General features: G+C 46.9%; 1 protein-coding gene across 1 annotated transcript; it reads right to left on the bottom strand.

Annotated features, from left to right (window-relative positions):
* Position 1: 1 nt before the first annotated feature.
* LOC146009806 (uncharacterized) lies at positions 2-22,134 on the bottom strand. Its single transcript, XM_083150288.1, has 5 exons — positions 22,006-22,134; positions 8,692-8,770; positions 8,372-8,469; positions 7,648-8,266; positions 2-2,275 (listed from the first exon to the last, which is right to left on the bottom strand). The coding sequence occupies exons 1-5, from the start codon at positions 22,105-22,107 to the stop codon at positions 543-545; spliced, it is 2,631 nt and encodes an 876-aa protein (XP_083006414.1). The 5' UTR covers positions 22,108-22,134; the 3' UTR covers positions 2-542.
* Positions 22,135-23,202: the final 1,068 nt, after the last annotated feature.

Below are 23,202 nucleotides of genomic sequence, written 5' to 3'. Positions count from 1 at the left end.
TACGTACATTCCTCTCACACACCACCACCTGCCGGTCAGTCCTACTTACATTCCTCTCACACACACATTTAATGGTTACTCAACTAGGTGACTACGCATGGGCTTTCCCCACCCAAAAAAATGTTTATTGTGACATTTCAAAATAACAGTGTCAACCAGATACATAGCATGGCAAGTTGTGGGCGTTAGGGAGCGAGATTACAAGGGGGTGTTTTTATCAGAACCATTGCAATACCAACTTCTTTAATCACCCCAATATAGCAGTAGTGACTCCCATACTCAGAGAAGCCCTGATGGATGGCTTGGGTAGTTATATGTAACCAAGATCTCTAAATTCTACTAACATGTGGTCCTTCAATCTGGTTACTGGTGTCACTCAAGTGGTTGTAAGGCTAGGGCAAATAGTAATGGTCACTTCCCCTTTGTATAGGGAAGAGGGAACATGAAGAGTACAAATTTGAGATATAGATATATTTATATAGTGACGTTTCATGTTTAAAAAATATATAAGTTAATTTCCCACACTCAGAACTTGGAAGCAGTTACTTACCTGCGTGACATCTTTGATGTCTAATAAGATCTGATTTGTATGTATAACATTTCCCACAATCAGAACATGAATAAGGTTTCTCACTTGTGTGACTTTTCTCATGTATAACAAGATTTGATTTCCGAGTAAAATATTTTCCACACGCAGAACATGAATAAGGTTTCTCACCCGTGTGAATTCTGTCATGTATAACAAGATTTGATTTCCGTGTAAAACATTTCCCACACTCAGAACATGAATAAGGTTTCTCACCTGTGTGACTACTCTCATGTATAACAAGATTAGATTTGTGTGTAAAACATTTTCCACACTCAGAACATGAATAAGGTTTCTCACCTGTGTGGCCTCTCTCATGTTTAACAAGATGTGATTTCTGTGTAAAACATTTCCCACACACAAAACATGGAAATGGCCTCTCACCTGTGTGACGTCTCTGATGTACAACAAGATATGATTTATGTGTAAAACATTTCCCACACTCAGAGCATGAATAAGCTTTCTTACCTGTGTGACATCCTTGATGTCGAACAAGATCTGATTTCTGTGTAAAACATTTCCCACACTCAGAACATGAAAATGATTTCTCACCTGTGTGACCTCTCTCATGTCTTACAAGATATGATTTCTGTGTAAAACATTTCCCACACTCAGAACATGGAAATAATTTCTCACCTGTGTGACCTCTCTGATGTCTAACAAGATCTGATTTCTGTGTAAAACATTTCCCACACTCAGAACATGGAAAAGGTTTCTCACCTGTGTGACATCTCTGATGTCTAACAAGATCTGATTTCTGTGTAAAACATTTCCCACACTCAGAACATAGCAATGGATTTTCACCTCCATGACATCTCTGATGTGTAAGAAAATGTGATACCTGTGTAAAACATTTCCCACACTCAGAACATGGAAATGATTTCTCACCTATGTGACTTCTCTCATGTATATCAAGGTTTGATTTGTGTGTAAAACATTTCCCACACTCAGAACATGGAAATAGTCTTTCATCTGTGTGACCCCTCTGATGTAGAACAAGATCTGATTTCTTCTTAAAACATTTCTCACACTCAGAGCATGGAAAAGGTTTCTCACCTGTGTGACGTCTCTGATGTGTAACAAGATCTGATTTCCGAGTAAAATATTTTCCACACTCAGAACATGAATACGGTTTCTCAGCCATGTGACTTCTCTCATGTATAACAAGATTCGATCTGTGCGTAAAACATTTTCCACACTCAGAACATAAATAAGGTTTATCCCCTGTGTGACCTCTCTCATGTTTAACAAGATGTGATTTCTGTGTAAAACATTTCCCGCACTCAGAGCATGGAAATGGTTTCTCACCTGTGTGACTTTTCTCATGTCTAACAAGATTTGATTTCTGTGTAAAACATTTCTCACATTTAGAACATGGAAATAGACTCTCCCCTGTGTGACTTCTCTGATGTCTAACAAACACTGACCTATGTAATAAACCTTCAGCACAGGTAAAGGCTGAATCCCCTGTGTGAGCAGCACTATCTGTAGCAATACTAGAGTTATTGGGAGAACATTTCCCATGATTAGCGGGATTAGATGATATAACAGCGCTGTCAGGTACAGGATGTATATATACAGTAACGGGGATGTCTCCTGGAGAGTCCTGTGTGATGTCATCTTGTATATTACTATCGGGGGACAATATGAGATCTCCCTCCGAGGTCTTCCTGCCGGTGCCTCCATCTGCTGGAAATACATGTATGACAATAGGGTGTTGTTACCACCAGGAACACTTTATACAATTAGTGAGATCAAGAGGTTCAGTTGTTGCATTTCCATTCCCCAACTACAACTGATTACATGTGGGTGTCATGTGACATCGCTACTGCTTTATATACAGAGGGGCAACAACTTATATGTCCTTGGTGTCCCAAATATGGTGCCCACAAGCTGATGGCGATTCAACCACGCTGCAAACATCCCTTCTATGAGAGCAGGAGTATAATAGGGGCTGATGGCTGCTGATGTATGATATACACCAGAGAGTGCGGGGAGGAGACTGGTCAGATCTCTGGGCTGGTAACACAGTGACATGATGTAAGGGGGAGAGCAGGAGTATAATAGGAGCTGATGGCTCCTGATGTATGAGATACACCAGAGAGTGCGGGGAGGAGACTGGTCAGATCTCTGGGCTGGTAACACACAGTGACATGATGTGAGGGGGAGAGCAGGAGTATAATAGGGGCTGATGGCTGCTGATGTATGAGATACACCAGAGAGTGCGGGGAGGAGACTGGTCAGATCTCTGGGCTGGTAACACACAGTGACATGATGTGAGGGGGAGAGCAGGAGTATAATAGGGGCTGATGGCTCCTGATGTATGAGATACACCAGAGAGTGCGGGGAGGAGACTGGTCAGATCTCTGGGCTGGTAACACACAGTGACATGATGTGAGGGGGAGAGCAGGAGTATAATAGGGGCTGATGGCTCCTGATGTATGAGATACACCAGAGAGTGCGGGGAGGAGACTGGTCAGACCTCTGGGCTGGTAACACACAGTGACATGATGTGAGGGGAGAGCAGGAGTATAATAGGGGCTGATGGCTCCCGATGTATGAGATACACCAGAGAGTGCGGGGAGGAGACTGGTCAGATCTCTGGGCTGGTAACACAGTGACATGATGTGAGGGGAGAGCAGGAGTATAATAGGGGCTGATGGCTCCTGATGTATGAGATACCCCAGAGAGTGCGGGGAGGAGACTGGTCAGATCTCTGGGCTGGTAACACACAGTGACATGATGTGGGGGGGGAGAGCAGGAGTATAATAGGGGCTGATGGCTCCTGATGTATGAGATACACCAGAGAGTGTGGAGAGGAGACTGGTCAGATCTCTGGGCTGGTAACACACAGTGACATGATGTGAGGGGGAGAGCAGGAGTATAATAGGGGCTGATGGCTCCTGATGTATGAGATACCCCAGAGAGTGCGGGGAAGAGACTGGTCAGATCTCTGGGCTGGTAACACACAGTGACATGATGTGAGGGGGAGAGCAGTAGTATAATAGGGGCTGATGGCTCCTGATGTAGGAGATACCCCAGAGAGTGCGGGGAAGAGACTGGTCAGATCTCTGGGCTGGTAACACACAGTGACATGATGTGAGGGGGAGAGCAGTAGTATAATAGGGGCTGATGGCTCCTGATGTAGGAGATACCCCAGAGAGTGCGGGGAGGAGACTGGTCAGATCTCTGGGCTGGTAACACACAGTGACATGATGTGAGGGGGAGAGCAGGAGTATAATAGGGGCTGATGGCTGCTGATGTATGAGATACACCAGAGAGTGCAGGGAGGAGACTGGTCAGATCTCTGGGCTGGTAACACACAGTGACATGATGTGAGGGGGAGAGCAGGAGTATAATAGGGGCTGATGTCTCCTGATGTATGAGATACACCAGAGAGTGTGGGGAGGAGACTGGTCAGATCTCTGGGCTGGTAACACACAGTGACATGATGTGAGGGGGAGAGCAGTAGTATAATAGGGGCTGATGGCTCCTGATGTAGGAGATACCCCAGAGAGTGCGGGGAGGAGACTGGTCAGATCTCTGGGCTGGTAACACACAGTGACATGATGTGAGGGGAGAGCAGGAGTATAATAGGGGCTGATGGCTGCTGATGTATGAGATACACCAGAGAGTGCAGGGAGGAGACTGGTCAGATCTCTGGGCTGGTAACACACAGTGACATGATGTGAGGGGGAGAGCAGGAGTATAATAGGGGCTGATGGCTCCTGATGTATGAGATACACCAGAGAGTGTGGGGAGGAGACTGGTCAGATCTCTGGGCTGGTAACACACAGTGACATGATGTGAGGGGGAGAGCAGGAGTATAATAGGGGCTGATGGCTGATGATGTATGAGATACACCAGAGAGTGCGGGGAGGAGACTGGTCAGATCTCTGGGCTGGTAACACACAGTGACATGATGTGAGGGGGAGAGCAGGAGTATAATAGGGGCTGATGGCTCCTGATGTATGAGATACACCAGAGAGTGTGGAGAGGAGACTGGTCAGATCTCTGGGCTGGTAACACACAGGGATATGATGTGAGGGGGAGAGCAGGAGTATAATAGGGGCTGATGTCTCCTGATGTATGAGATACACCAGAGAGTGCGGGGAGGAGACTGGTCAGATCTCTGGGCTGGTAACACACAGTGACATGATGTGAGGGGGAGAGCAGGAGTATAATAGGGGCTGATGGCTGCTGATGTATGAGATACACCAGAGAGTGCAGGGAGGAGACTGGTCAGATCTCTGGGCTGGTAACACACAGTGACATGATGTGAGGGGGAGAGCAGTAGTATAATAGGGGCTGATGGCTCCTGATGTATGAGATACACCAGAGAGTGCGGGGAGGAGACTGGTCAGATCTCTGGGCTGGTAACACACAGTGACATGATGTGAGGGGGAGAGCAGGAGTATAATAGGGGCTGATGGCTCCTGATGTAGGAGATACCCCAGAGAGTGCGGGGAGGAGACTGGTCAGATCTCTGGGCTGGTAACACACAGTGACATGATGTGAGGGGGAGAGCAGGAGTATAATAGGGGATGGTGGATCCTGATGTATGAGATACACCAGAGAGTGCGGGGAGGAGACTGGTCAGATCTATGGGCTGGTAATACACAGTGACATGATGTGAGGGGGAGAGCAGGCGTATAATAGGGGCTGATGGCTCCTGATGTAGGAGATACACCAGAGAGTGCGGGGAGGAGACTGGTCAGATCTCTGGGCTGGTAACACACAGTGACATGATGTGAGGGGGAGAGCAGGAGTATAATAGGGGCTGATGGCTCCTGATGTAGGAGATACCCCAGAGAGTGCGGGGAGGAGACTGGTCAGATCTCTGGGCTGGTAACACACAGTGACATGATGTGAGGGGGAGAGCAGGAGTATAATAGGGGATGGTGGATCCTGATGTATGAGATACACCAGAGAGTGCGGGGAGGAGACTGGTCAGATCTATGGGCTGGTAATACACAGTGACATGATGTGAGGGGGAGAGCAGGCGTATAATAGGGGCTGATGGCTCCTGATGTAGGAGATACACCAGAGAGTGCGGGGAGGAGACTGGTCAGATCTCTGGGCTGGTAACAGTGACATGAAGTGAGGGGGGAGAGCAGGAGTATAATAGGGGCTGATGGCTCCTGATGTAGGAGATACACCAGACAGTGCGGGGAGGAGACTGGTCAGATCTCTGGGCTGGTAACACACAGTGACATGATGTGAGGGGGAGAGCAGGGGTATAATAGGGGCTGATGGCTGCTGATGTATGAGATACACCAGAGAGTGCGGGGAGGAGACTGGTCAGATCTCTGGGCTGGTAACACACAGTGACATGATGTGAGGGGGAGAGCAGGAGTATAATAGGGGCTGATGGCACCTGATGTATGAGATACACCAGAGAGTGCGGGGAGGAGACTGGTCAGATCTCTGGGCTGGTAACACACAGTGACATGATGTGAGGGGGAGAGCAGGGGTATAATAGGGGCTGATGGCTCCTGATGTATGAGATACACCAGAGAGTGCGAGGAGGAGACTGGTCAGATATCTGGGCTGGTAACACACAGTGACATGATGTGAGGGGGAGAGGAGTATAATAGGGGCTGATGGTTCCTGATGTATGAGATACACCAGAGAGTGCGGGGAGGAGACTGGTCAGATCTCTGGGCTGGTAACACACAGTGACATGATGTGAGGGGAGAGCAGGAGTATAATAGGGGCTGATGGCTCCTGATGTATGAGATACACCAGAGAGTGCAGGGAGGAGACTGGTCAGATCTCTGGGCTGGTAACACACAGTGACATGATGTGAGGGGGAGAGCAGGAGTATAATAGGGGCTGATGGCTGCTGATGTATGAGATACACCAGAGAGTGCGGGGAGGAGACTGGTCAGATCTCTGGGCTGGTAACACACAGTGACATGATGTGAGGGGGAAAGCAGGAGTATAATAGGGGCTGATGTCTCCTGATGTATGAGATACACCAGAGAGTGCGGGGAGGAGAATGGTCAGATCTCTGGGCTGGTAACACACAGTGACATGATGTGAGGGGGAGAGCAGTAGTATAATAGGGGATGGTGGATCCTGATGTATGAGATACACCAGAGAGTGCGGGGAGGAGACTGGTCAGATCTATGGGCTGGTAATACACAGTGACATGATGTGAGGGGGAGAGCAGGCGTATAATAGGGGCTGATGGCTCCTGATGTAGGAGATACACCAGAGAGTGCGGGGAGGAGACTGGTCAGATCTCTGGGCTGGTAACAGTGACATGAAGTGAGGGGGGAGAGCAGGAGTATAATAGGGGCTGATGGCTCCTGATGTAGGAGATACCCCAGAGAGCGCGGGGAGGAGACTGGTCAGATCTCTGGGCTGGTAACACAGTGACATGATGTGGGGGGGAGAGCAGGAGTATAATAGGGGCTGATGGCTCCTGATGTATGAGATACACCAGAGAGTGCGGGGAGGAGACTGGTCAGATCTCTGGGCTGGTAACACACAGTGACATGATGTGAGGGGGAGAGCAGGAGTATAATAGGGGCTGATGGCACCTGATGTATGAGATACACCAGAGAGTGCGGGGAGGAGACTGGTCAGATCTCTGGGCTGGTAACACACAGTGACATGATGTGAGGGGGAGAGCAGGGGTATAATAGGGGCTGATGGCTCCTGATGTATGAGATACACCAGAGAGTGCGGGGAGGAGACTGGTCAGATCTCTGGGCTGGTAACACACAGTGACATGATGTGAGGGGGAGAGCAGGAGTATAATAGGGGCTGATGGCACCTGATGTATGAGATACACCAGAGAGTGCGGGGAGGAGACTGGTCAGATCTCTGGGCTGGTAACACACAGTGACATGATGTGAGGGGGAGAGCAGGAGTATAATAGGGGCTGATGGCTCCTGATGTATGAGATACACCAGAGAGTGCGGGGAGGAGACTGGTCAGATCTCTGGGCTGGTAACACACAGTGACATGATGTGAGGGGGAGAGCAGGAGTATAATAGGGGATGATGGCAACATACTCCATCCTTAGTCTGTAATAAGTGTTTATTACTCACCTGTGCTGATATCTGTAGGGATTTCCTCCTCCTTACACTGCTGATAACCCCTCAAATATGTCTCTTCTACTTTAACATCAGTCCCATACATGTCTTCTCCCTCTGTACCTTCTGCCTTCATATCAGTCACATACGTCTCTTCTTCTCCCTCTGTATATTCTGCCTTCATATCAGTCACATACGTCTCTTCTTCTCCCTCTGTACCTTCTGCCTTCATATCAGTCACATACGTCTCTTCTTCTCCCTCTGTATCTTCTGCCTTCATATCAGTCACATACGTCTCTTCTTCTCCCTCTGTATCTTCTGCCTTCATATCAGTCACATACGTCTCTTCTTCTCCCTCTGTATCTTCTGCCTTCATATCCGTCACATACGTCTCTTCTTCTCCCTCTGTATCTTCTGCCTTCATATCAGTCACATACGTCTCTTCTTCTCCCTCTGTATCTTCTGCCTTCATATCAGTCACATACGTCTCTTCTTCTCCCTCTGTATCTTCTACCTTCATATCAGTCACATACGTCTCTTCTCCTCCCTCTGTATCTTCTGCCTTCATATCAGTCACATACGTCTCTTCTTCTCTCTCTGTATCTTCTGCCTTCTCATTAGAAAGGTGCTCACCCTAAATTACACAGTATAATATCAGTGTATAAGACACACAGCTTCTGTACAGATCATATAGTGACAGTCACTTTGGTATATTGGGGAGACCCTAAATCCCACCTACCTGCTCCTCCTGTGGGGTCCTGTGATTCTCCTCCATACAATCCTGGGAATACAGAGGACGGGGACATCTCTCTGGGGTATCTCTGTTACTGGGCCCATCTGTAGGAGACACACAGTGACTGAGGACATTGTATATATGTGATTATCCTGGGAATACAGAGGACGGTGATATCTCTCTGGGGTATTCCTGTTACTGGGCCCATCTGTAGGAGACACGCAGCAGTTACTGAGTACATGGTATATATGTGATTATCAGATGCTGGGTGTATATAGAGGACCCCCATACCTGCTCTCCCCTGTACAATAAATGTCTCCTCTTACCCAGTGATGTGAGGGGCCGGTGATTCTCCATCATCACGTCCTTGTACAGACCCCTGTGTTCCTCTATATACTCCCCGTCCTGCATGGAGAGATAGACAGTGACATCCTGACACCTTATAGGCACCTGACACAGACAATGATACAGTCATCACCCAGACACATCCCCCGGTGTTACTGTATAACGCCCCATTCCCAGCAGTCACCTCTCCGGTCACATCCCCCGGTGTTACTGTATAACGTCCCATTCCCAGCAGTCACCTCTCCGGTCACATCCCCCGGTGTTACTGTATAACGTCCCATTCCCAGCAGTCACCTCTCCGGTCACATCCCCGGTGTTACTGTATAACATCCCATTCCCTGCAGTCACCTCTCCGGTCACATCCCCGGTGTTATTGCATAACGTCCCATTCCCAGCAGTCACCTCTCCGGTCACATCCCCCCGGTGTTACTGTATAACGTCCCATTCCCAGCAGTCACCTCTCCTGTCACATCCCCCAGTGTTACTGTATAACGACCCATTCCCAGCAGTCACCTCTCCTGTCTCATCCCCCGGTGTTACTGTATAACGTCCCATTCCCAGCAGCCACCACTCCGGTCACATCCCCAGTGTTACTGTATAACGTCCCATTCCCAGCAGTCACCTCTCCGGTCACATTCCCCGATGTTACTGTATAACGTCCCATTCCCAGCAGTCACCTCTCTGGTCACATTCCCCGATGTTACTGTATAACGTCCCATTCCCAGCAGTCACCTCTCCGGTCACATTCCCCGATGTTACTGTATAACGTCCCATTCCCAGCAGTCACCTCTCCGGTCACATCCCCCGGTGTTACTGTATAACGTCCCATTCCCAGCAGTCACCTCTCCGGTCACATCCCCCGGTGTTACTGTATAACGTCCCATTCCCAGCAGTCACCTCTCCTGTCACATCCCCCAGTGTTACTGTATAACGTCCCATTGCCAGCAGTCACCTCTTCGGTCACATCTGACCAACAGGACACCACAGGCTGCTCCTCCTGTATAATAATAACAGGACACTGTAGGGTGCTCCCCCTGTATAATAATAATAATAATAATAATAATAATAATAATAATAACAGGATACTACAGCCTGCTCCTCCTGTATAAAGAATAACAATAGCACACCACAAGCTGCTCACCCTGTATAATAATAACAAAAGAACAACCGAGGCTGCTGCTTCTGTATAATTACAGGACACCACAGCCTGCTCCACCTGTATAATACTAATAACAGGACACTACAGGCTGCTCCCCCTGTATAATAATAAAAACAGTGGTACTTGTTTCCTAGCACGGCCACAATCGCGAGCATTGTGTACCTTAAAGTTAAGGTACACGATGGACGAGATGGACCCGATTTCCTTTGAAATCAGGTCCATTTTGCCGGCATAGTCAAAATCGGGGGTATTGCGTCGGTTGCGTGCATTAACATGGCCCCCGACGCGACCGACGCGATTTTGCCATAGGCTTCAATGTTAAAATATTTTTAACATTGAAATCGGGAGCATCGCGTCGGTCTTGTGCCATTATAATGGCTAAACAATGCCAAGGGAGGAGGAGGAAAAAAGAAAACTCTGGGTGGGGGCACCCTGGTATCACAGATCAAGGGGTTTTGTACAACAATAAAATATAGCTTTTATTAGGTATGCTTTAAAATATAGGTTCCTGTACTAAGAAAATTAAATAAAAAAGCGCAGCAAAAATATTGGAAGTATATAGAGACACTGGTCAGGCTCAGGGCCAATGAAATCCTCATTAATCCCCTAATTAGCACCAGGTTATGGTCTGCTTGTTAGTGGGGAAGGTATTAAATCATTGGATTTTTCCTGAACCAGGTGTTTGTCTCGCAACAAGGCAGGGATTTGCAGCAGTGTATTGTGTAATTTGTGACAGATGATATGCTGACTAATAGGAGCATATGTAAAAAGTGTGGCATAAATATGAACGGTACAGCGGCAATAAGGATAGCGATGAAACAAGAAAAGGAAAAGATCCACTGGTCAAGACCAGTGGTTACCTGGAGAGACCCCACCGGTGTGATGTAAGTATACCGGAGTGAAGTCTGCTGCTGTGCCGGGTTGTGTGCGCTCGCTGCTGGCTGGCGTCCCTGCCTGGAGAGAAGCCGGTCACGTGTGTGCACCACGTGTCCCGGCGGTATCCTCTGACGTGATTACCTCAAGGAAGCATACCGTCAACTACATGACCTACAATGCTACAAACCCCTCATATTTAACCCACTATAAAACTACAAAAGCCAATACGATGGAATCATCAACCAAGCCTTACAAGATGGTGTCATTACGAACAAAGAACACCAATATCTGCACACTGAGAACCCCAGGATCCCCACATTTTACTTACTACCGAAGGTTCATAAAGATGTCAACTGTCCCCCCGGCCGCCCAATAGTATCTGGCATCGGAGGACTCACCGAGAAAGCCAGTACATTCCTGGACTTACATCTTAGACACCATGTCCTACAACTGCCATCCTTTGTCCAGGACACAGCTGATGTTCTCCGTAGAATCAATGATATAAAACTTGAACCTAACCAATACATGGTGTCTCTAGACGTGGAGGCCCTTTATACATCAATCCATCACCACCATGGAATTGAGGCGGTTGAGTATTTCATGCAAACAGAAGGGATGGATGAATTCCATAGACTACTGAGCAAACTCCTGAAATTTGTTCTACAACACAACTTCTTCACATTTAATGACAGATTCTTCTTACAGGTTCGCGGAACCGCTATGGGGGCAGCGTGCGCTCCGACATATGCGAACATCTTTCTCGGATGGTGGGAGGAAACCCTGGTATTTAATGACAAAAATGAACATCTGACTTCGAAAGTCCTGATGTGGGTTCGATATATCGACGACATCTTCATGATCTGGGAAGGCGAACAACAGGAACTCCTGGACTTCATTCAGCTTCTGAACAATAATCCTCTCAATATCCATCTCACACACACTATCAGCCAACAACAACTTCCCTTTCTGGACCTGATGATTTATAAAAACGACCAAGACATGATCTCCACCAGACTCCATAGAAAGGAAACCGCTACCAACACGCTTCTGCACCAAACCAGTTCACACTTTCCACCAACAGTGGAAAACATACCAAAGGGAGAATTTCTCCGCCTCAGAAGAAACTGTTCGGACCAAGAAGAATACATCACACTCAGTAAGAATTTGGCCCTAAGGCTCCAGGATAGGGGGTACAGCAAAACTTCCATTAAAAAAGCTGCCAAGACTTCATCAACCAGAAGCCGTGAAGAACTCATCTTCAAGAAAAAGACCAAAAAAGAGGACAGCACAATTAGGTTCGTGGGCAACTTCTGCCAAGAATGGAGACAAGCCAAAAATGCCATCCAGAAACACTGGCCAGTGCTACATCTGGATCCCACTCTCTCCAAAAAACTCAGCTCTCAAGTCTCAATGAGTTGGAGACGATCCAGAAACCTCCGGGACAAATTAGTTTCCAGCCACTTTGTTCGATCACAAAAAAGGAAGGATACTGCACCAGGTACCTACTCTTGTGGTTCTTGCAAAATGTGCCCACACATCACCAACACCAAGCAAGTCAAGGACAAATTTGACAAAAAAATTGAGTTACGACATTACATCAATTGTAATACTTCAAATGTGGTGTACTGCCTAACCTGTCCTTGCGAACAACGGTACGTGGGCATGACCACAAGGCCCCTGAAGCAAAGAATATTAGAGCACATAGGAAACATTCGCAATGCCAACACCGATAAAACCAAGATGCGGAAACTAACGACGGTAGCCCGACACTTCCATAAAAAACATAACAACAACTGGAAGGACCTGAAAATATTCGGACTGGAAAAAATCAGCCTGGGCATCAGGGGCGGAGACCTCACGAATACCCTCTTAAAGAAAGAAAGCGAATGGATATTTAAGTTGAACTCACTCTACCCAACAGGAATGAATGAGAATATCAACTATGGTGCCTTCCTATAGAAAGACCATCCTGGCTGAACTTCCTTGACATTAATAAACCGAGCGCCTTTGACTCACTCAGTGGCACCTCCATATGTCATTAGTATGACTATCACTCTATCATCACCTTTACCTCCCTTCTCACCCCCAGCACCAGGGTAGATAACCCTCACTAATAAATTACTCCCATCTCCCTCACGTTTCACTCAAATTTTTTTTTTTTTTTTTTTTTATTAGTATGCACTCACTTATAGTGGTGGCATTTTGTTAAGCCATCACCTTCTTGACAGCACTTATACTGCACACCCACCACCTGTAAGAATCTGGAAACTACGATCAAATCGATGCTGGACCGCCCAAATACGGCCGACCTTGGAAGCTAAGCAGCACTGGGCCTGGTAAGTAATGGGATGGGGGACCTCCTGTGAACACCAGGTATCGTATACTAAAAGTTTCTAAACAGGGCGGTGCACAATCCCTTAGCGGCTATAAATATAATTTTTAAAAAATTTTATAGTTTTACAACTTTATATATACATATACACATAATCAAATTAATAATATAACCCACATCACATTCACAATCTCAATAATGTCACCAACACCAAAGTACTATCAATATTCCTCACATTCCTTTAATGTCACCTGTCACATATAACACGACCTACTATTCCTATCTATTGATCAGCTCTCGGTGTCATTTAAAAACCCTATGAACAATTTACTATCAGATCCAAGGATTACCAACCATGGACATTCACCCCTACCCCATTCCACATACTTTGGGATCAGCTTGGATTTTCTACAACGTCTAAACTGTTATAATAGCTTTCATCTGACAAGCACAATTTGACTAACAAATACAGTGAGATATAATTCTATACACCCGCAATCCTGATGTCTGCCATCTCTCTGCCTCTACCCATGTAACGGCAACATATTGACCTATTACCCTTACAATTTCCCCCCCCCCCTTTTTTTTCTCAATAATACTCTATCTCTCTCCCTTTACCTCTTTACTCTCGTTATCCCCATTTTTACCTGCAACCCTCCAGACGTAACTAATTCCCAGTGTGTACTGACCGCATTTGATTTTAACTCTTTTATTTCATTCAACTTTATATCAGTATACCTTCTCACTCGTCACGCCAGCCTTCTACGAATATAGAACCCTATCCAGCGCATTGGTGCATAATGCCAGACCTGGACACAGGACTACATCAAATACGTTATTATTTACTCTGGGACATGGCTGCCATTCGAGGCAATCCATTGGTTCCCAGGGACGCACCCCCGCTCCGGGATTCGCTAGGCAAATCTAGCAATCTCACAGGGCTTACCATTACCGCGCAGGATATGATAGGCTCAGCGCACAATAAGAGACAGGAGCTGACGTACACTGGACACACCTCTGTGACCAAGCGTAGCGAAACGTACGTCAGAGGATACCGCCGGGACACGTGGTGCACACACGTGACCGGCTTCTCTCCAGGCAGGGACGCCAGCCAGCAGCCAGCAGCGAGCGCACACAACCCGGCACAGCAGCAGACTTCACTCCGGTATACTTACATCACACCGGTGGGGTCTCTCCAGGTAACCACTGGTCTTGACCAGTGGATCTTTTCCTTTTCTTGTATCATCGCTATCCTTATTGCCGCTGTACCGTTCATATTTATGCCACACTTTTTACATATGCTCCTATTAGTCAGCATATCATCTGTCACAAATTACACAATACACTGCTGCAAATCCCTGCCTTGTTGCGAGACAAACACCTGGTTCAGGAAAAATCCAATGATTTAATACCTTCCCCACTAACAAGCAGACCATAACCTGGTGCTAATTAGGGGATTAATGAGGATTTCATTGGCCCTGAGCCTGACCAGTGTCTCTATATACTTCCAATATTTTTGCTGCGCTTTTTTATTTAATTTTCTTAGTACAGGAACCTATATTTTAAAGCATACCTAATAAAAGCTATATTTTATTGTTGTACAAAACCCCTTGATCTGTGATACCAGGGTGCCCCCACCCAGAGTTTTCTTTTTTCCTCCTCCTCCCTTGGCATTGTTTAACTACAATTATTACTCCGGGGTGCACCACTGACTGTCCCGCACAGAGGCACCACATGGCATATATTGTCTGAGTGCTCTGGGACCGACCTTCCTTGTTACTAGGAATCTAGTCAGTTATTGTCACAGATCACTCATCACCCTCTTATACGTTTTAATAAATATCAGTGCGGATTTACTCCATCTCCTTCCCCCTCCCACATTCCCCCGCCCTCCTCCCCCTAGAAACCTCGCCATTATAATGGCACAAGATGAGATGGACTTGATTAAGTCCATTTTACATAGGAAACAATATGGGCCAATATGACCCATTTCACATTGTATATGGCCCCGTCATGGTGTAAAAGTAACGCAACCCCATTGTGAGCGTTACCCCACGATTGACGCCAACCCGAAGCGTGGCGAGACCGCGAGGGGCGGCGGTGCACGTCCTCCGACCTTTTCATACCCCTACTATCGCGGCACCTGTGAAGTTATACGTGTGCGCTCGCCACACTTTACATTCTAAACTCCACGCCGACATGGATAGTAGGGGTATGAAAAGGTCGGAGGACGCGCACCGCAGACTGCTCCCCTGTATAATAATAACAACAACAGGATACAACAGGCTGCTCCTCCTGTATAATAATAATAATAATAATAACAATAATAATAATGACACCACAGGCTGCTCCCCCTGTATAATAACAACAGCACACCACAGGCTGCACCCCCTGTATAATAACAGGACACCACAGGCTGCTCCCCCTGTATAATAACAGGACACCACAGGCTGCTCCCACTGTATAATAGTAATAACAGGACACCATAGGCTGCTCCCCTGATTAATAATAACATCAGAACACGGCAGGCTGCTTCCCCTGTATAACAGGACACCACAGGCTGCTCCCCTGTAACACAGGACACCAAAGGCTGCTCCCCCTGTATAATAATAATAATAGGACACCACAGGCTGCTCCCCCTGTATACTAATAGGACACCGCAGACTGCTCCCCCTGTATAATATAATAACAGGACACCAAAGGCTGCTCCTCCTGTATAATAATAACAAAAAAAAAGAAACCCACAGACTACTTCCCCTGTATAATAATATTAACAGGACACCACAGGCTGCTCCCCTGTATAATAATTAGAATAGGACACCACAGGCTGCTTCTACTGTATAATAATAAAAACAGGACACCACTCGCTGCTCCCCCTGTATAATAACAACAGGACACCACAGGCTGCTCCACCTGTATAATAACAGGACACCACAGGCTGCTCCCCTGTATAATAACAGGACACCACAGGCTGCTCCCACTGTATAATAGTAATAACAGGACACCTTAGGCTGCTCCCCTGATTAATAATAATAATATCTGGACACTGCAGGATGCTCCCCCTGTATAACAGAACACCACATGCTGCTCCCTCTGTATAACAGGACACCACAGGCTGCTCACCCTGTATAACAGGACACCATAGGCTGCTCACGCTGTGTAACAGGACACCACAGGCTGCTCCCCCTGTATAATAACAGGACACCACAGGCTGCTCCCCCTGTATAATAATAACAGGACACCACAGGCTGCCACCCTGTATAATGATAACAGGACACCACAGGCTGCTCCCTCTGTATAATAATAGCAGGACACTACAGGATGCTCCCCCTGTATAAATATAACAGGACACCACAGGCAGCTCCCCTGTATAACAATAACAGGACACCACAGTCTGCTCCGCCTGTATAATAACAGGACACCACAGGCTGCTCCCCCTGTATAATAATAATAACAGGACACCACAGACTGCCCCCCCTGTATAACAGGACCATACAGGCTGCTCCCCCTGTATAACAGGACACCACAGCCTGTTCCCACTGTATAATAATAACAGGATACCAGAAGATGCTCCCCCTGTATAACAATAACAGGACACCACAGGCTGCTCCCCCTGTATAATAATAACAGGACACCACAGGCTGTTCCCCCTGTATAACAACAACAGGACACAGCAGGCTGCTCCCCTTGTATAATAATAACAGGACACCGCAGGCTGTTCCTCCTGTATAACAATGACAGGACACCACAGGCTGTTCCCCCTGTATAACAATAACAGGACACCACAGGCTGCTCCCCTTGTATAAAAGGACACCACAGGCTGCTCCCCCTGTATAACAGGACACCACAGGATGCTCCCCCTGTATAACAGGACACCGCAGGCTGCTCCCACTGTATAATAATAACAGGATACCACAAGATGCTCCCCCTGTATAACAATAACAGGACACCACAGGCTGCTCCCCCTGTATTATAACAGGACACCACAGGCTGCTCCCCCTGTATAACAGGACACCAGAGGCTGCTCCGCCTGTATAACAGGACACCACAGGCTGCTTCCCCTGTATAACAGGACACCACAGGCTGCTCCCCCTGTATAACAGGACACCACAGGCTGCTCCCCCTGTATAACAGGACACCACAGGCTGCTCCCCCTGTATAACAGGACACCACAGGCTGCTCCCCCTGTATAACAGGACACCACAGGCTGCTCCCCTGTATAATAATTAGAATAGGACACCACAGGCAGCTCCCCCTGTATAACAGGACACCACAGGCTGCTCCCCCTGTCTAATAGGACACCACATGCTGCTCCCCCTGTCTAATAGGACACCACAGGCTGCTCCCCCGTATAATAAAAGGACACCACAAATTGCTCCCCCCTGTTTAACAGGACACTACAGTCTGCTCCCCCTTTATAAGAGGACACTAAAGGCTGCTCCCCCTGTATAATAATAACAGGACACCACAGGCTGCTCCACCTGTATAATAATAATAGGACTCCACAGGCTGCTCCCCCTGTATAATAATAACAGGACACCACAGGCTGCTCCTCCTGTATAATAATAACAGGACACCACAGGCTGCTCCTCCTGTATAATAATAACAACAACAACAACAGGACACCACAGGCTGCTCCTCCTGTATAATAATAAAAACAGGAGACCACAGGCTGTTCCACCTGTATAATAATAATAATAATGACACCACAGGCTGCTCCTCCTGTATAATAATAACAGGACACCACAGGCTGCTCCTCCTGTATAATAATAACAGGACACCACAGGCTGCTCCCCCTGTATAATAATAACAGGACACCACAGGCTGCTCCTCCTGTATAATAACATGAGACCACAGGCTGCTCCACCTGTATAATAATAATAATGACACCACAGGCTGTTCCCCCTGTATAATAATAACAACAGGATAAAACAGGCTGCTCCCCCTGTATAATAATAATAACAGCACACCACAGGCTGCTCCCCCTGTATAATAATAATAATAATAATAATAATAATAATAACAACAACAACAGGACACCACAGGCTGCTCCCCCTGTATAATAATAACAGGACACCACAGGCTGCTCCCCCTGTATAATAATAACAGGACACCACAGGCTGCTCCCCCTGTATAATAATAACAGGACACCACAGGCTGCTCCCCCTGTATAATAATAACAGGACACCACAGGCTGCTCCCCCTGTATAATAATAACAGGACACCACAGGCTGCTCCTCCTGTATAATAACAACAACAACAACAACAACAACAACAGGACACCACAGGCTGCTCCTCCTGTATAATAATAAAAACAGGAGACCACAGGCTGTTCCACCTGTATAATAATAATAATGACACCACAGGCTGCTCCTCCTGTATAATATTAACAGGACACCACAGGCTGCTCCCCCTGTATAATAATAACAGGACACCACAGGCTGCTCCTCCTGTATAATAATAACAGGACACCACAGGCTGCTCCTCCTGTATAATAATAACAGGACACCACAGGCTGCTCCCCCTGTATAATAATAACAGGACACCACAGGCTGCTCCTCCTGTATAATAACATGAGACCACAGGCTGCTCCACCTGTATAATAATAATAATAATGACACCACAGGCTGTTCCCCCTGTATAATAATAACAACAGGATAAAACAGGCTGCTCCCCCTGTATAATAATAATAATAATAACAGCACACCACAGGCTGCTCCCCCTGTATAATAATAATAATAATAATAATAATAATAATAATAATAACAACAACAACAACAACAACAGGACACCACAGGCTGCTCCCCCTGTATAATAATAACAGGACACCACAGGCTGCTCCCCCTGTATAATAATAACAGGACACCACAGGCTTCTCCCCCTGTATAATAATAACAGGACACCACAGGCTGCTCCCCCTGTATAATAATAACAGGACACCACAGGCTGCTCCCCCTGTATAATAATAACAGGACACCACACGCTGCTCCCCCTGTATAATAATAACAGGACACCACAGGCTGCTCCCCCTGTATAATAATAACAGGACACCACAGGCTGCTCCCCCTGTATAATAATAACAGGACACCACAGGCTGCTCCCCCTGTATAATAATAACAGGACACCACAGGCTGCTCCCCCTGTATAATAATAACAGGACACCACAGGCTGCTCCCCCTGTATAATAATAACAACAGGACACCACAGGCTGCTCCCCCGGTATAATAATAACAACAGGACACCACAGGCTGCTCCTCCTGTATAATAATAACAGGACACCACAGGCTGCCCCCCTGTATAATAATAACAGGACACCACAGGCTGCTCCCATTGCAGCATAATAATAATAATAATAATAATAATAATAATAATAATAATAATAATAATAATAACAGGACACCACAGGCTGCTCCCCCTGTATAATAATAATAATAATAATAATAATAATAATAATAATAATTACAGGACACCACAGGCTGCTCCCCCGGTATAATAATAATAATAATAGGACACCACAGGCTGCCCCCCCCCCCTGTATAATAATAACAGGACACCACAGGCTGCTCCCCTGTATAATAATAACAGGACACCACAGGCTGCTCCCCCTGTATAATAATAACAGGACACCACAGGCTGCTCCCCCTGTATAATAATAACAGGACACCACAGGCTGCTCCCCCTGTATAATAATAACAGGACACCACAGGCTGCTCCCCCTGTATAATAATAACAGGACACCACAGGCTGCTCCCCCTGTATAATAATAACAGGACACCACAGGCTGCTCCCCCTGTATAATAATAACAGGAAACCACAGGCTGCTCCCCCTGTATAATAATAACAGTACACCACAGGCTGCTCCCCTGTATAATAATAACAGGACACCACAGGCTGCTCCCCCGGTATAATAATAATAATTACAGGACACCACAGGCTGCTCCCCCGGTATAATAATTACAACAGGACACCACAGGCTGCTCCCCCTGTATAATAATAATAATAATAATAATAATAATAATAATAATAATAGGACACCACAGGCTGCTCCCCCTGTATAATTATAATAATAACAGGACACCACAGGCTGCTCCCCCTGTATAATAATAACAGGACACCACATGCTGCTCCCCCTGTATAATAATAATAATAATAATAATAGGACACCACAGGCTGCTCCCCCTGTATAATAATAATAATAACAGGACACCACAGGCTGCTCCCCTTGAATAATAATAATAATAATAATAATAATAATAATAATAACAGGACACCACAGGCTGCTCCCCCTGTATAATAATAATAATAATAATAATAATAACAGGACACCACAGGCTGCTCCCCTGTATAATAATAATAATAATAACAGGACACCACAGGCTGCTCCCCCTGTATAATAATAACAGGACACCACAGGCTGCTCCTCCTGTATAATAATAATAACAGGACACCACAGGCTGCTCCCCTTGTATAATAATAATAACAACAGGACACCACAGGCTGCTCCCCCTGTATAATAATAATAATAACAGGACACCACAGGCTGCTCCCCTGTATAATAATAATAATAATAATAATAATAACAGGACACCACAGGCTGCTCCCCCTGTATAATAATAACAGGACACCACAGGCTGCTCCTCCTGTATAATAATAATAACAGGACACCACAGGCTGTTCCCCTTGTATAATAATAATAACAGGACACCACAGGCTGCTCCTCCTGTATAATAATAATAACAGGATATCACAGGCTGCTCCCCCTGTATAATAATAACAGGACACCACAGGCTGCTCCCCCTGTATAATAATAACAGGACACCACAGGCTGCTCCCCCTGTATAACAGGACACTACAGGCTACACCCCTGTATAATAATAATAGGACACCACACGATGCTCCCCCTGTATAATAATAATAATAATAACAGGACACCACAGGCTGCTCCTCCTGTATAATAATAATAACAGGACACCACAGGCTGCTCCTCCTGTATAATAATAATAATAATAGGACACCACAGGCTGCTCCCCTGTATAATAATAATAACAATAGGACACCACACGCTGCTCCTCCTGTATAATAATAATAATAACAGGACACCACAGGCTGCTCCCCCTGTATAATAATAATAACAGGACACCACAGGCTGCTCCCCCTGTATAATAACAGGACACCACAGGCTGCTCCCCCTGTATAACAGGACACTACAGGCTGCTTCCCTTGTATAACAGGACACCACAGGCTACTCCCCCTGTATAATAATAATAATAACAGGACACCACACGCTGCTCCCCCTGTATAATAATAGGACACCACAGGCTGCTCCCCCTGTATAACAAGACACTACAGGCTGCTTCCCTTGTATAACAGGACACCACAGGCTACTCCACCTGTATAATGACAGTCATCTCACCATCAGCTGGTGCTGCTTCCCGCTCAGTACAACCTCTACCGGAAGCTCTCACTGTTTGGCCCGCCCAGGGCTCAAATGGGATGGAACGCACTGGGCGGCAGTAAGTTGGAACGCACAGAGCGGAAGTCGGTTGGACCGCACAGAGCGGAAGTCGGTTGGACCGCACAGAGCGGAAGTCGGGTGGACCGCACAGAGCGGAAGTCGGTTGGACCGCACAGAGCGGAAGTCGGTTGGACCGCACAGAGCGGAAGTCGGTTGGACCGCACAGAGCGGAAGTTGGGTGGAACGCACAGAGCGGAAGTCGGGTGGAACACAAAGAGCGGAAGTCTGGTGGAACGCACAGGGCGATAGTCAGGCGTGAAGCGGCTCCTGTTGGAGGACTAGCTGTAGTACGTACACAGAGATGTTGGCAGCCGGGGAGGGATATAAGCCGGGCACGCGTCCCACAACTGCTCTGTACCTACCCGGTCCTCACATTGAGGCCCCCAATATCTCCACCGAGACATCTGTGTTACCTGGCATGCAATAGTTCTCCCTCCATTTGCTGCCTCTCCTCCGGAGATATTTATCATCACCACTCCCCAGCCGGGGCATCTACTCCATACAGCCGCCCACATACCCCCCACTTCCCTGCCGGGTCCTGCACCCCTTACTGGTGCCACACCTTACATAGGAGGTGTGGCACCAGTACTGACAGCTGTAGATGACCTACTAGTCTGGTTCCCCGTGGTTACTGGTCGCCATGGCACTAGTACTAACAGCTGTTGGTGTATTAGTCTGGTTACACATGGTTACTGGTCTCCATGGTGTATTAGTGTTGTTACCCATGGTTACCAGTTGCCGTGGCACCAGTATCACAGCTGTAGGTGTATTAGTCTGGTTACCCATAGTTACCAGTAACCGTGGTACCAGTATGGACAGCTGTAGGTGGATTAGTCTGGTTCCCCATGGTTACCGGTCACCATGGCACCAGTATCACAGCTGTAGGTGTATTAGTTTGGTTACCCATAGTTACCGGTCACCGTGGTACCAGTATGGACAGCTGTAGGTGGATTAGTCTGGTTCCCCATGATTATGGTCACCGTGGCACCGGTCCTGAAAGCTGTAATGAATTAGTCTGGTTACCTATGGTTACTGGTCGTCGTGGCACCAGTACTGACAGCTGTAGGTGTATTAGTCTGGTTACCCATGGTTACTGGTCACCAAGGCACCAGTACCAACAGCTGTAGGGGTATTAGTCTGATTACCCATGGTTACCAGTCACCGTGGCACCAGTACTGACAGCTGTAGGTGGATAAGTCTAACCCAACATTTCCTCATCGGCCTCTCATTATGTACCCACTAATATCCCCGCCTGTAGTACAGCTCACATCATTACCAGTAACCCAACATTTCCTCATCGGCCTCTCATTATGTACCCACTAATATCCCCACCCCTAGTACAGCTCACATCATTACCAGTAACCCAACATTTCCTCATCGGCCTCTCATTTTGTACCCACTAATATCCCCGCCCCTAGTACTGCTGACATCATTACCAGTAACCCAACATTTCCTCATCGGCCTCTAATTATGTACCCACTAATATCCCCGCCCCTAGTACAGCTCACATCATTACCAGTAACCCAACATTTCCTCATCAGCCTCTCATTATGTACCCACTAATATCCCCGCCCCTAGTACTGCTGACATCATTACCAGTAACCCAACAT

Source organism: Crinia signifera, chromosome 6, assembly GCF_055691185.1.
Source record: "Crinia signifera chromosome 6, ASM5569118v1, whole genome shotgun sequence".
NCBI classification, from domain to species: Eukaryota; Metazoa; Chordata; class Amphibia; order Anura; family Myobatrachidae; genus Crinia; species Crinia signifera.
Note: the sequence above shows the minus strand (reverse complement) of the source record. Positions and strands in the feature narration are given on the sequence as shown.

Coding starts and splice junctions, on each gene's coding strand:
- LOC146009806 (XM_083150288.1), bottom strand. CDS start 22,107: ATGTGGGCGGCTGTATGGAGTAGATGCCCCGGCTGGGGAGTGGTGATG. Junction 8,470..8,691: donor CCGGCCCCTCACATCACTGG/GTAAGAGGAGAC, acceptor TGTCTCCTACAG/ATGGGCCCAGTAACAGAGAT. Junction 2,276..7,647: donor CCCTACAGATATCAGCACAG/GTGAGTAATAAA, acceptor ATGTATTTCCAG/CAGATGGAGGCACCGGCAGG.